Source organism: Lepisma saccharinum, chromosome 5 (genome assembly GCF_977018435.1).
Source record: "Lepisma saccharinum chromosome 5, izLepSacc3.1, whole genome shotgun sequence".
Taxonomy (NCBI): domain Eukaryota; kingdom Metazoa; phylum Arthropoda; class Insecta; order Zygentoma; family Lepismatidae; genus Lepisma; species Lepisma saccharinum.
The window spans coordinates 7363430-7376686 of record NC_139233.1 but is presented as its reverse complement, the minus strand read 5'-3'; the positions used below and the strand labels follow the sequence as shown (position 1 = coordinate 7376686).

Genomic DNA, 13257 nt, shown 5'->3' with positions numbered 1-13257 from the left:
AGAAAGAATAAGAATGTATAATGTATAACAAAGAAACTATAAAATTACTAAGTTGAGCAACCTCGTGTTCTGACGTCAGACAAGAAATGTCTACGTTGTTAGGTTTGGTTCTGTTAGCATAAATACAAAGAAAATTTGTTATTTATGCTAATACAACTAAACCTAGCTAGCCTAACCTAACCTAACAACTTGGGCATCTAACCTAAAAAAACAAGAGGGTTTTTCCAGTGACGTCAGGATTCAAGGTTGCTCAAGTGCTATGCGATAAGGGAGATCCAATGAAAATCGAATCGATCCGTTTGTCTGTGGTTTATCCAAATCCAAAACAAACAGACATGCAGCTTGTGAATCTAACGTGAAGAGAACAATTTTGAGTTGTAAAACTTGTAAAACAAGCAGAATGATTTTGAAGTTATGTCGTTCAGCGTTTCTGCTAAGTAGGCACACATGTATTTCGTACACCGGTAAGTTACTCATACACACCTCTTTGAAATATAGTTAACCCATTAACTGCGCTGGAGCTATGCATAGACTATCTTAAAGTCTTCCTTTTTTGCGGAACGTCTATACATGGATGGTGGGCCCTACCCCCACATACCCTAAATGTGCCTCTATAGCATGGTGCTGTATGCAGGGGGAACTTTATCTTTTATACCTTTTACCTTACCTAATTTGGATTTTTTTTTTGTTTTGCAGAGCCTACGTGTAGATTACTTTCGTCAGCTTCATAATGCGGCAAGTCTTTTTAAAGTGTGTTTTTTTTTTAAATTATTGACGTTTTACGATGAAACAAATTTACGGTTGCATATAGATGATTTACTTTTGGACGAGATTCCCTTCAACGTCACCGTAGGGAAGGAGTTAATGTTTGTTTTTGCTTGAAAGTCTTAAGAATCTTCCTTAAGGAACCTGGATTATGAGCACAAAAGTAAAGATCCATAACTCACTCGTTTTAATGTGAATTAGTCAATCTGGAATTTTTCATGGTTTTCAATTTCAATGCAGATTCCATAATGGTATGAGCTACATGTGTATATTTCTCAGAAAATGTTTTAGAGAAAGAGGGAGAGAGAACCTAATTGCCGAACCTACTTATCAAAGTCATTTCCCACCAAATATCTTAAAACACACTGAAGTTAATTGGGTAAGACTGCAGAATATGGGCTGCGGTAAATGTCTGTTATATCGGATATTTTCAGTTTTAAATGGTTCGTACTTACCAATTTTGTATTGCGGAACATAGTTTAAGGTGCAATTATGCTTTTTACATGAAAATAACTTTTCTTCCGTTGCGGAGCATAGAATATTTTGCGCACAGCTGTGGATCATCACGCCTCGTGCTTGTGTTTTGTCGATTTGGAGTGGGCATGCAGTGTTGCAACCTTCTTAACCGAAAAATACCTACTTTCATGTTCATTATGTCATCACAAACCATTGACGGATAGCTCCAAAAACCATTCCCGATAGCCCCAAAAACCATTCACGTTAGCCCCACGAACCATTTCCGTCAAGGTTGGGTTAGGTTTGGTAAGCATAGTTAAAAAATAAAAATAAAAAAAATTGGTAAAAAAAAGGCACGTTTGGAAACACTTCTTCCTCTCGCGAGACCGCGTGACTTTCAACACTCGCGCCATCTGCTGGTTCATAATGAAAACAACGGCATAATGTTGTCGCTTCGCACAAAAGGCTACTTTTATACATCAAAAGTGCTTATTTTCTGTTGTGCAGCATTCCATAGTGACAAAATACCTCCACGAAGTTTGATAAATGCAACAGAAACTCATTTCCGTAAGTAGTTTCTCCTGTAAATTTGAAGGAAAGTGTCTCCGATATAACAGACATTTACCATGGGCTGCTTAGGAGGAACATGGTTCATAATTTTTTGGTCATGTTTTTTTAGTTAGTAATCGGGAAAAGTAAGTTTGAAAGAGCAGAAAAAATTTTCTTTGAAAAAATTAGAAATATGTATCCAGGTTGGGCGCTCTTCGAAGGAAAAAGTGACATGGTGGCGTACATTCCTGCATGAATCTAGTGAAAGCAAAAAATGCCTACGTTGTTAGGTAGCTAGGTTTAGTTCTCTTGCCTGAATAATAATTGTCATTGTATTTATGCTAATGAAACCTAACCTTGTAGGCATTCCTCGTCAAAATAATTAAAGTAACTGTGCGTAAACAATGTGGACACGAACGAATAGAGAAATACATTGCTTTCAGTAGCAGGAAAAACATTTTTCATTGTATATATGCTATTGGAACACAATCTAACAGGCCTAACCTAACCTTGTAAGCATTCCTCGTCTGAAATAATGAAATAAACTGGGTGGAATCCGGGCAGCAAATAAACTCGAAATCAGCAAAATGAAGGGTGTCACTTATCCCACAACACTTGGGCAAACTTGTGTTCTGACGTCACGGGATAAAGCATTTTTATTTTAGGCTAGCTTGGTTTAGTTCTCTTAGCCCAAAGAATAATTTTTCATTGTATTTATACTAATGGAACCTAACCTTGTAGGCATTCCTCGTCTGACGTCGGAACACAAGGTAGCAAAACTCTTGTGCGGAAAAGAAGACCCCGAAACAAATGACAGCAACTGTGCGTAAACAATATGGAAAAATGGAGAAATGCATTGCTTTTAGTAGCAGGAAAAACATTTTTTTACGTGCAATAATATAATAGAAATCGGAAAAGTAACACAGGAAAATGGAAGTAGAAGGTACGTACTTTCAGAGGATATACATTTTGTTAGTCTATTTAGAGGTAAAAAGCAGCCCATGTTCTGCAGCGAGACCTTTAATTGTTCAACACAGCAAGTAACCCCAAAGGAGAAATATATGTGGCCCAAGTTCTGATTTCATCATGGTATGAAGACATTTATTTATTTCATGGTTCAATTTCTATTTATGTCTGTTAACACAGTTTTAGTGATTACTTCGTGCTCCAATATGATTCTTCTCGTGCAGCCAGTCATTCAATTACTGTTGTCTTGCTTATGGACTGCTGCTGCCATGTAGGTCGCGTGTGTAAAAGTATTTCGTAGTTTGGTTAAGCGAGTCAGGTTTAGTGCAGTTAGTATTCAAATATCGCCTCTAAATGCTTTCAAGGTTAGGCAGGCAAAGTTTAGGGCTCTTATCATTACAATTATTTCCTTAAATGCTTTCAACATCTCATGTTCAAGCCTTGTCAGCAGTAGTTTGTGGAATGCCTTGTCAATGGAAAGTGGGAATATTTGCGTAAAGTACCTTTTACATCTTCTTTCTGCTGATAAATAGAAGTTTTAGGAACTGTAAACTGTGGGAATTACTGCCACAATCATATCCACTATTCTGCAATACTTTCTGTTTTTTATATGAACGAAAAATGTCTTGTTGATGGGAAGCACAGGTGCTTGCATAAGATACTTCTTGCATCTTTTTTTCACAGATAAATTACACTTTTCAGAACTCCAAACAGTGGTAATTATTTTCACCATGTTCAAATTTACAGTAACAATCATTTCTACAATACATTGTCTTTCTCCTGTGAAACTTTGATAAAAATCATTAAACATTCGGTACCGTTAATGGCATATTTTACGAGATAACCATGTCGTAAAATAAATTCAAACACTTAGAGAAATTAGAGAAATTGTTATATGAGGATCAAAATTTGACCTGACCATCAGTCTAATGGTGTTAGTATAAATCAATATTAATGTTCAGCTCTAACTTTTGCATGTTTGGAAACTTTTGTGTGATATGCATTTGAGAACCTCATTTAAACTTATATCTGGTCCATATGGAGCCATTTATGAACAGTTTTGTGTTTCAGTGATCATATAAGAAGATAAATAATTTATAATAGCTTTGGTTGCTGTGGTTAAATTAATAAAATGTTATGTCCGAAGTTGCCTATTTCATTGCTTATTTCGTTTTATCTCTTGTTTCAGCCAGTAGATCAATCCACAGATGGGTCGCTCCAACACTAAGGGAGATTGAGAAGCGCAAGGGAAAAATGGGACCGCAACCACCAATGAGAAGATCAGCCTTCCTCGACTGGTAATGCATTTTTTTTAGACATACATATTCTTTGAAGTGTATGTTCCTTGTTAATATCCCCATTACTATAATGAAGCCAGGCCTCTCCGATGGCGTAGTGCTAATTTCATCACATTGTAATCAATATGTCTTGGGTTCAATACCAGGTGGAGGCACATAGTGGTTCAGATCTCACTTTGAATGGTACGTCCAGTCCCAATTAGCCTTTCTGTGCGTAAAGTGGAGTTGAAACCAAACTCGATAACAACCTAATGTAGACATTCACGTGAGATTTTAAACAGATCACAGGATGAGACATTGAAATGGTTAGAGGCTTGTTGATCCCCAGAGTTGGTTTATACTGGGAATTTTTGGGAAAATTTCCATCTCCAGATTTGAACCAGTGTCTCCAACATGCCTGTCATATGTCCCACTGACTGAGCTACCATGGGTCCTGATATATTTTCCTTTTACTAGTTTTAAATTGAAATTCTGCCAAAATACAAAATGTTGTAAAGAACTGAAACATTAAACTTGATAAAACTTATATACAAATTATACTGTGAACACGTTTATTACGAAATATACATGTAACGTGATCATAGTGTGCATATCTCTCTTCTCAGGTCTCCCTATGATGATTGATTGGTTTGGTTTATTGGCTGCAGTTGTGCCACTTTCGACTAATCCCATGATGATGAAATTGTTAAAGGGTTAAAGGTTAAGTAATATTGTTGCCATGTAATCAAGGGTTCACAGATTTAATAGTCGTTGGAGGCACAAAGTGGTTTGGATCAGACTTTAAATTGTTGGTTCAGTCCCTATTACCCTATCTGTGAATGAAGCGGAGTTAAAACTCAACTCAAACTCTCCTCTTGTGTATAGCTATTTGTTTTTTTGTTTTTTTGCAAATTATATTCATGGCATTTTAGAGACAGTGTGATATAAAACTATTTCTGTCACTCGTGCCTTTTCCTTTTTTTTTTATTAGGAATTATGATGCCGAACTGTACGCTTTTGGGAAGAGGTTAAATGAAGAGTTCGAAGATGACTTGTTGCGGCAGGCATTCATCCACAGATCGTATATAATCCAGGAGGAGCAGAGACAGAAGGAACTGGGTGTAGAGGACTTGAAACTAAGCCTGGAGGACAACCGGAGTCTGGCAGAAGAAGGGGGGGAGTTGATGGGAAAGTACATAAAGTCCTACCTATGTACCGTGCTCCCTCTCTTGCCAGAAGAAGGCATATGGTAAGTATATGGAAATCTATGAATTCTTATTCTGGTTTTGCAGTCATCCATGCCGCTGATCAATTAATAATAGCTACACAGTGTTTTTCTTTGTAACTGTATACAGTGAATATACTAATATGTACATTTCTAACTCTTGGTATGGTAGTGAGTAACATTAAGATTCCCTCAATTTATATGATTAATTCTTATTTATCTTTCCCTACAGTGCAATTAGAGACTATCTCATGTCAGAGGAGGTACTATCCTATGTCTCGTCTCATTTGGGAACCACAGATCTTATATTCTCAGCGGTAAGTATTTCTTTCAGAGTGGAATTGATAACTGAAGTTTTCATTTCTATTCTTGAATGCTCACCACTTCAGTTGAACTTAATGTTATGTTGTATCCTGTGCTATTTCTTGCTTGAGAGAAAAAGTTTTAACATTGAATTGTGCTAATGTTACAGAATCAAATGTAATGATACTTAAATTTCCTTCACCTCAAGACACTGATGGTAGATATATTCTTTGTTTTGAAAATAATGTCTATATCAATAACTCGCTCCCTCATTCTTCCAAGGTCAAAGTGATTATTTGACTGAAATTTTAGTAGAGTTTTGAAACTTTAAGTAAAAATAATAAATGAAGCTTTGTTTTTTTTTTCTGTTTCATGGCACTACACCAACATGTTCACTTCCACAACCCCCCCCCCACCCCTTTGTAATGTCATATGTGACTTTCGGAATGGGCCCTGAGTTATGGTAACTGGCCGTCCCATAAGTGCTCTCGTGCATTTCGTGAGGTTCCTTATGTGCTGTCCCAAAAGTTGCTTTCCGTGCGTTTCGGGCAACAACAAGATTCACCAAATGCACGGGGCAGGAGGCTGGTTTGTTCAGTGAGAATTGTCTGCCGCTTGCAAACAATGCAAGTGCATGATGGCTTCGAACTGCACTAGTTCGAAAAATGAATTATAATTTTAACAGAGAGCGATATGAAGCAGCATGCACAAGATGAGTGTGCCTCAACTGTTCTTACAATGTTATTAAAATGAGTAACAATGCCTTCCGCTGGATGCCATACGGAAACTTTCTCTAAACAAAACACTGCACTTTCGTCTAGTGCGTCCCATAAGTCTGTAAAATATTGGATTTCACCAGATTCACGAATATAAAAAAAGATGTTAAAAACTGTACTTACATATGCGAGTATGTTGTTCCTATTTATCTTTCTGTAGAATGCAGGTTTTTTAGTTTTTTAACATTTTTAACATGATAATATGTTTATTGTGCAAGTTTTTTAGTGAACGACGAGCTTTTTATATACCTCTAGGGTGAGGATATAATATTTTAAATGTATCCACACCAACCCTTGTCCACAATCCTTATATTACATTTCGACATGGTACTATGCTAAGTACCTAGTATTTGCATACAAACCTGAAGAAGAAGATAGTTAATCTTCGAAACGTAGTTCTACAGAAAGAAAAATAGGAACAACATACTCGCATACGTAAGTACAGTTTTTAACGTCTTTTTTTATATTCTGGAATTGTGAGTAATATGCACCAAAGCTACAAAATGCAGATTCATGAGCCCAGTTATCTTCGTTGAATTTGTTTGTTTCGTTAAGAATTTCGGAATGCACCCATAGTCTGTTTTCATGTAAACCATCAACAGACATGTAGTGTGAGCACTATTATTCATGAAAGGAACATAAAATTTTTTCATGTAAAATATATGTAACTAACATGAGTGGTCTGTCTTCCTGTCAAAAATAAGCTTTCCTATATTTTTTTCCGACTCAGGCCTATTGAATCTTTGAGACTTTAGAAGAACTTAGGAGTTTTTCCATCTCTTGATTGCCTTGCACATTTTTCTACTGTAAATGGGTATTTTACTAAATATGAAACATTCATTTTTAGCATAAGTAGCCCATGTATTTGTGTGTATTAATAACCTTACGCGTGGTAGGTTTCAAGAAGTCAAGTCAGAAAATAATCTATGATCACGTTTATTATTGAAGAGTCTTCTTTGCGGGGGTCCCTTCTCAATTTCTTCATCCTCATCTTTTGTCCAGGATTTCCCAGTGGAGAAGCCAACCTTGGTTACAACCATGAAGGCCGTAATCGGGGCTCTAAGAAGAGGATCCGGGGAGGAGAGGGCAGAAGGATTCGTCCACGACTTTGTCGTCACCCAGCTGAACGAGAAGGACTTGTATGAGATATGGGATGTGCAAGACCCCTTGGCCACGTTGACCAAAGTGCTGAGGCAGATGGGACGGCCAGAGGCAGAGCCTCGCCTCTTGCGGGAGGCTGGTCCAAACACCATTCTGTCTGTATACTATGTCGGACTCTACTGTGATAGGAAATTGATAGGGTCCGGTGAGTTCCAAATTCAACAACATTGCACTGTTAGTGCCTATGTTTTGACACATACACACGACATTTCTAATAGGAGCTGTGCTGGCCTAGTTGCTAGGTGTCTGGGTGGGTGATCAAAGGTCTGAATTTTTCCAGCCTTGTCCCGGCATAAAATGACACTGGGGTTCACCTAGCCTCAATTACAATAAATGAGTACTTGGGGGTGAAGTTGGCCAGAACATAGTATTGATCACATCATCTCTAAAATATCTAGAATCAATATCTGGGGGTAAGGGGGGCCACTTTGTATAGCAAGTCTATTTTTCGAAAGTTGAACTATTAAATGAAGGTAAATTATGTGTGTAGGAGAGTTCATTAAGTTAATGTAAAATATAAAATTTAGAAATATACAAATACATTTTTTCTATAGCTTCTAAAACAACTGCTAGTGACATCATCACTTAATACACACTCCAAAGGCATAGATTTCTGTCTAAATGGGAGACCGCAGCAAAGGTACAGATATAGAAGCTCCCCTGTGAAAGAACTTTCTGAAGTCTAGAGAATCTTCTACATAGTTGCCGCTACTTAGACTTCTGCTCATAAACAAGATGGACAAATGTAATAGCTGCTGTTCATATTCTGTGGATATATCCTTCACCAAGATGCGAGCAAAATAACATCTCCTGTCTACATTTTCACTCTTCACTGCAAAAAAATTATATAAAATAGTTTTACCTAATGTCAAAGGGCCTAACGGCTAATGTACCTTCATGGTATGGTGCATCGGAAACTTTTCCTACCTTATCTTACATTTCTAACAATTGGAGGTCATCAATCCATTTGCAATGACTAGAGCCCGGAAGTTCAGGCATTTATTTTCGTTAAAATAGGCAGGCAAAAAGGCATTTATAATGTGGAAAATAGGCACTAAAAATTAAAAAAAGGCAAAATAAACAAAAAAAAAAGGCACATTTGGAAGTCGCTTACTTTTATCTATAATTTCTGGCAAAATGTTAAAATCTACATTGGGAAGAGCATTTCAATTTTCACCAAATTCACGCACGTAACCATGTAACTTACCACTTAATGGCACACTAAATTTCAGCATGATGAAAAATACACGATCGTTTCCGTCCGAAGTGCAGAACTAAACTAAAGATAGAGAACTTGATTTTGGAATGCATGCAAAGGCCCTTGGGCATTAGTGCTCTTTCTTGTCAATAACGTCCTGACACGGACGCTGGACGTGATGTGCAACAGGTTTTCAGCAGTCAATCATGCACAAGGAAATGTTAACCGAAAGGCAATATCCTGACTCAGCATGAAATACTTTTTTCTCACACTTTTCTCCTTCAGCAATGTTGAAACATGCGTCAGTTCAATATTACTTAAATAAGGCGAAAATTATTCACATAATAAACGGAAGAAAAATAAATGCCAACAACGTTTTTTGGGAGAAAAATAATTTATATACACAGTTTTTTTTAAAAAATGGTCCAATTTCATTGAAAAAGGCAAAAAAGGCATTATAATTAAAAATAGGCAGTGGGGTCCCAAATAGGCAAAATGAAAAGGCTTCTAAAACATTCGAAACAACATAAAAAACGTATATCCGGAAAAATTTTATCAATATATCCAGTAGATAAAAATTGGCATTTTGCCAAACTTCCGGGCTCTAGCAATGACGATTGTAAAAAACAGTTGCATTATTAAATTTAAATTTTCACTTAATGTAAAATGTTCATACAAATTAAGTTTTATTATAACCGTTGCTTGCTTTCTGGCAGTATAACAGTGTGCCATACTGGTGCCTTTTTATAAATGAATCATTCATCAACATACCACAATATTTGAGGTAGTTCTTTTGATGAACCCCCCCCCCAAAAAAAAAAAACAAGTCAGAATACCGAAACCTTCCCTATCAGAAAATAAGCACTAAGTCGTCCTGGGCTATAATCCAACCTGGGCATGTTCTTTATGAGTGTCTCTTCATCAATTTGATGATATAATCACTCATCCCCATCTTTGCAATTAGCCAAAAGGGGCAGAAAAGTGAAGTAAAATAACACACAATTGCAATACCAGACAAAAAAATAACTTCCACATTCCCAACGTGCAGCTAACTTCATACTAAACAGAATTTTTTTACACAGGCATCCAGTTATACAATATGTTAGCAAATAGTTACAAAAATTTTGAAAGAACCATGGTCTTTAAAGGTAAGGTGAAAAAAAATGCTATTGGAATATACATTATATTCAGTTAAAGAATTTCAGGAATTAAATAACTTAATAAAATAAATTTAGATTGTATACACTATATAATATTGTACTTTTACAGCACTAGTCCACATAATTTGTCATTGTATGACTTTACTATTATGTTATACTATTATAAAAACATACTGCCAAATTGATGTATAGATATATATTATGTGCGATGTCAACAATGTCTTTTACAATGTACATGCGTGCACCAGTGCTCTCAGGGGTACTTTCAGTGTGAAAATTTCTCAATAAACCAAATCAATCGATCAATAAGAAAAGCACTAATTATAACAATTATTTTTCACTATGGGTTAAATCTAGAAATTCTCTCAATTTTATCTGGGTCAAGGAGTAGCCACTTTAGTGATAACATTTTAGTGAATAGTGTCAGTGCTTCACTTGGCTAGTTGCATTTTACTCTTATTCTAATAGCGATGTTGGTTTTTTTGAGATTGTTTCCTAATCTTTCTAAATTTTTACGTTTCAGCTCCTGGCGAATCTGTGGATATTGCAAAGCAGATGGCAGCTCACGATGCCCTCCGTCGTCTGTTTAGCTTGAGGGACAACATGCTTCCCCTGCCCTTCAGTTCCAAACTGACACCCAACAAGACATTTAATCCCAGTGTTTCGGAGTGGACCGGAGGTGCCCCTAAGAGTGTAGTGAACATGGAGTGAACTCATTGTCCGAAAGGCTGCTTTGTATAGTGTTTTACAGTGAACGTAAACTTTCAGAAATGAAATCAGTTGTTCAGTGTCCATTTACTTTGTTTGCAGCAAATAAAATTCATAGAGTAATTGCATGGAATACTTTGCCGCTTATTACCACTAGCAATGAACGTGCTGCAACAGTTTTCAGTGACCAACAATTTTAAAAGTTCTTCTGAAAAAGTGTAATTATTAGAACAAATGATACGTGGGTCATTCCATGTAAAATCAACAAATGAATAAGCACTTTTCAACATCACTTATGCATGTAGAATTTTCAGTGAAAAGTGTAGGCTCGAACTTGGGTCTCCGGCCATTGCTCTACCACTGGCTTCACCTGATTTTCCGCTACTGGTGTGGAATCGTTTCTGCTAGTGCTACCGCAACAGGGTCTGTTGCCTTTGAAACATTGTAGACTTCAACGTTGCCTTGTTTCGCCCAGCGTAGAGATGTTAATTCATTAAATTAGGCACACACACTGTGTAGTACATCTGTGTGTGCCTAATTTAATGATGTTAAATCTCTATGTTGGGAGGAACCAGTCGACGACTACAGCTGCAAAAAATTAGGCAAAGCCAGGGTAGCTCAGTAGCAGAGCTATGGCACGGTATGCCAGAGACCCAGGTTGAGCATGCATTTTTGGCTCAAAATTCTATGTAGTACATCTCCTGCATGTGCCTAATTGAAAGGATCACCTCAGGTAGGAAACTGTGCAAAGTTGCAGATCCACATCTTTTGTATTTCCGAAATTATAGGGGTGCAAAAAAATCCACCAATTTCTCACATCTTGTTAATTTTAAATTCTAATATTTTGGCAACCAAGGCACCTATAGAAGTTATTCAGATGCCATTGGAAAGGTCTTGATGAGCTCTCTCGCACGAGATATTACATGCCTATGTAAGGGGGAAAAAAATTTGAAGGTAATATAATCAAAATTTGAAAATGGGATGCCAATGGGATATGAAGTTATGTTAGATTTTTATATAACGCATGATAACATATTTTGATAGACTTTTACTTTTGAATTATAAGAATGTATCCAACAGAAATGGAAATTCAATATAAACACAGTATTGGTGGTATTAATATACATGAAGGTGATATGTACATTCCCAGTTCTTAGAAATGCATGGTGATTCAAAAGCAGTGGCATGCAGTGACATTTTCTGTTGGGGAAGCAATCCCGAAAAATTAAGAAAACCAAGAATTTATTACTTCTACATGGTACCTTATACTGAAAAAAATTAGCACACTACTTCATACTGTTTCCGTAACGTCTCTGAGAGGAAATCCTGGCACAGTTGTTCATTTTTTCGAATTTCAGTTGGTCTGTTGTCAAACGTATTTAATGCAACAGATGATCGCGGATGATTCAAACAATTTAAGACTTTCACACATTGCAATATTCACAAATCCACTTTGGCATCATGTAGTTCTTTCCGTAAACAATGCCCACACTAAAGTTTTTGAAGCAAACAAATATAAATTCACCTGCCCGAAAAACAATAACTTTTCACCTCGCAAACCGCTTGAAAAGAGTGTGACCGCAGCCAGCGAGTTTTACCAACTCTATTTGGTGGATCTGTCCATGGAGATGTGAGCTGTCTTAATAGACCGAACATCGTGAAACTTTTATCTTCACATAGAATATGTCATCCGTATGTCAGTAATCATATTTTTGTGTTTTTCCTGTTTTGAAATTTTATAGTTTATTTATGAATATAAATTTTAAACTAGCTTGGTGGATAGGCTACATTGCTGACAGTATAACGTACACTTGCACACTGAGGGTGAATCGATCGTGCAGTTTGCAACACTGAGGACATCAACAGTCTGAACCGATGGCACTCTGGTTCTTTTTCCGCCCTTGCTGATGGGGAAAAGAATTTTCCTCCACACAACATACCCTCCCATTCGTTCCTTCAAGGTAGCCAGTTGATTTCTCGAGCCCTTGGTGGCATCGCAGGCTACAGGCTGGCCAGGGTGATGTCACGTGTCAACACGCCGCGAGAGGGTGTTGATGGCCCCATATCTGAAAAGGACGAACCTTGGAGGCTTGCAGGTTGTTTCTGTTGAGGCAACCCGGAAAGAAATAATGGAGAAACTAAAGGTTAAAGAAGTAATTTTGTAACAGTTATACTGTGTGCCACCACTGCTCGCCTTGCTGTACAGGAGTGCACATAGCAATAGATGGAAGGGGAGAAATTTTTTGAAATATGCGAGTTTGTGAAACTGAAAATTAAGTTGAAAATAATCTAGGGATCTTAAAAATCAAACCACCCCTATCTTGAAATTTGACTGATACTTGATCAGCTGGTTCTGATTTGATTGCAAATATTTGGAATGAAGCAAATTCATTGTTACATTACTCTACTGTTATCTGAAATAGGCATTATCAGTGTATCAGTTTATAAAATGAACAATATTTTCACGATTCTGATGTTTCTGTAAATAGCCTGTAACTTACAGGTTTTTTTTTTTTGTTTCAATAAAGAAACAGCATGTTAGGAGAAAATCATATGGAAATAACAATGTGCAATACATTTGTCATTAGTACATGGGACCTCCACTATGGTGCAGTGTTAACACTGTTCCCTTGTAACCAAGAGGTCCCCAGTGGAGCCACATTATACAATGGTTAAGGGCATGAGGGAAGGGTTTCCACGAGGCCCTCCTCTT

At 37.0% G+C, this 13257-nt stretch overlaps 1 protein-coding gene across 1 annotated transcript; it reads left to right on the top strand.

Annotated features, from left to right (window-relative positions):
* The first annotated feature begins 288 nt into the window (after positions 1 to 288).
* mRpL44 (mitochondrial ribosomal protein L44) lies at positions 289 to 10861 on the top strand. Its single transcript, XM_083123012.1, has 6 exons — positions 289 to 464; positions 3926 to 4034; positions 5005 to 5262; positions 5471 to 5555; positions 7320 to 7623; positions 10360 to 10861. The coding sequence occupies exons 1-6, from the start codon at positions 401 to 403 to the stop codon at positions 10545 to 10547; spliced, it is 1008 nt and encodes a 335-aa protein (XP_082979138.1). The 5' UTR covers positions 289 to 400; the 3' UTR covers positions 10548 to 10861.
* Positions 10862 to 13257: the final 2396 nt, after the last annotated feature.

Excerpts from the sequence above, each read along its gene's own strand:
- mRpL44 (XM_083123012.1), top strand. The coding sequence starts at position 401 with ATGATTTTGAAGTTATGTCGTTCAGCGTTTCTGCTAAGTAGGCACACA. Across the intron at positions 465-3,925 it reads CACATGTATTTCGTACACCG|CCAGTAGATCAATCCACAGA; the intron begins GTAAGTTACTCA and ends CTCTTGTTTCAG. Across the intron at positions 7,624-10,359 it reads TAGGAAATTGATAGGGTCCG|CTCCTGGCGAATCTGTGGAT; the intron begins GTGAGTTCCAAA and ends TTTACGTTTCAG.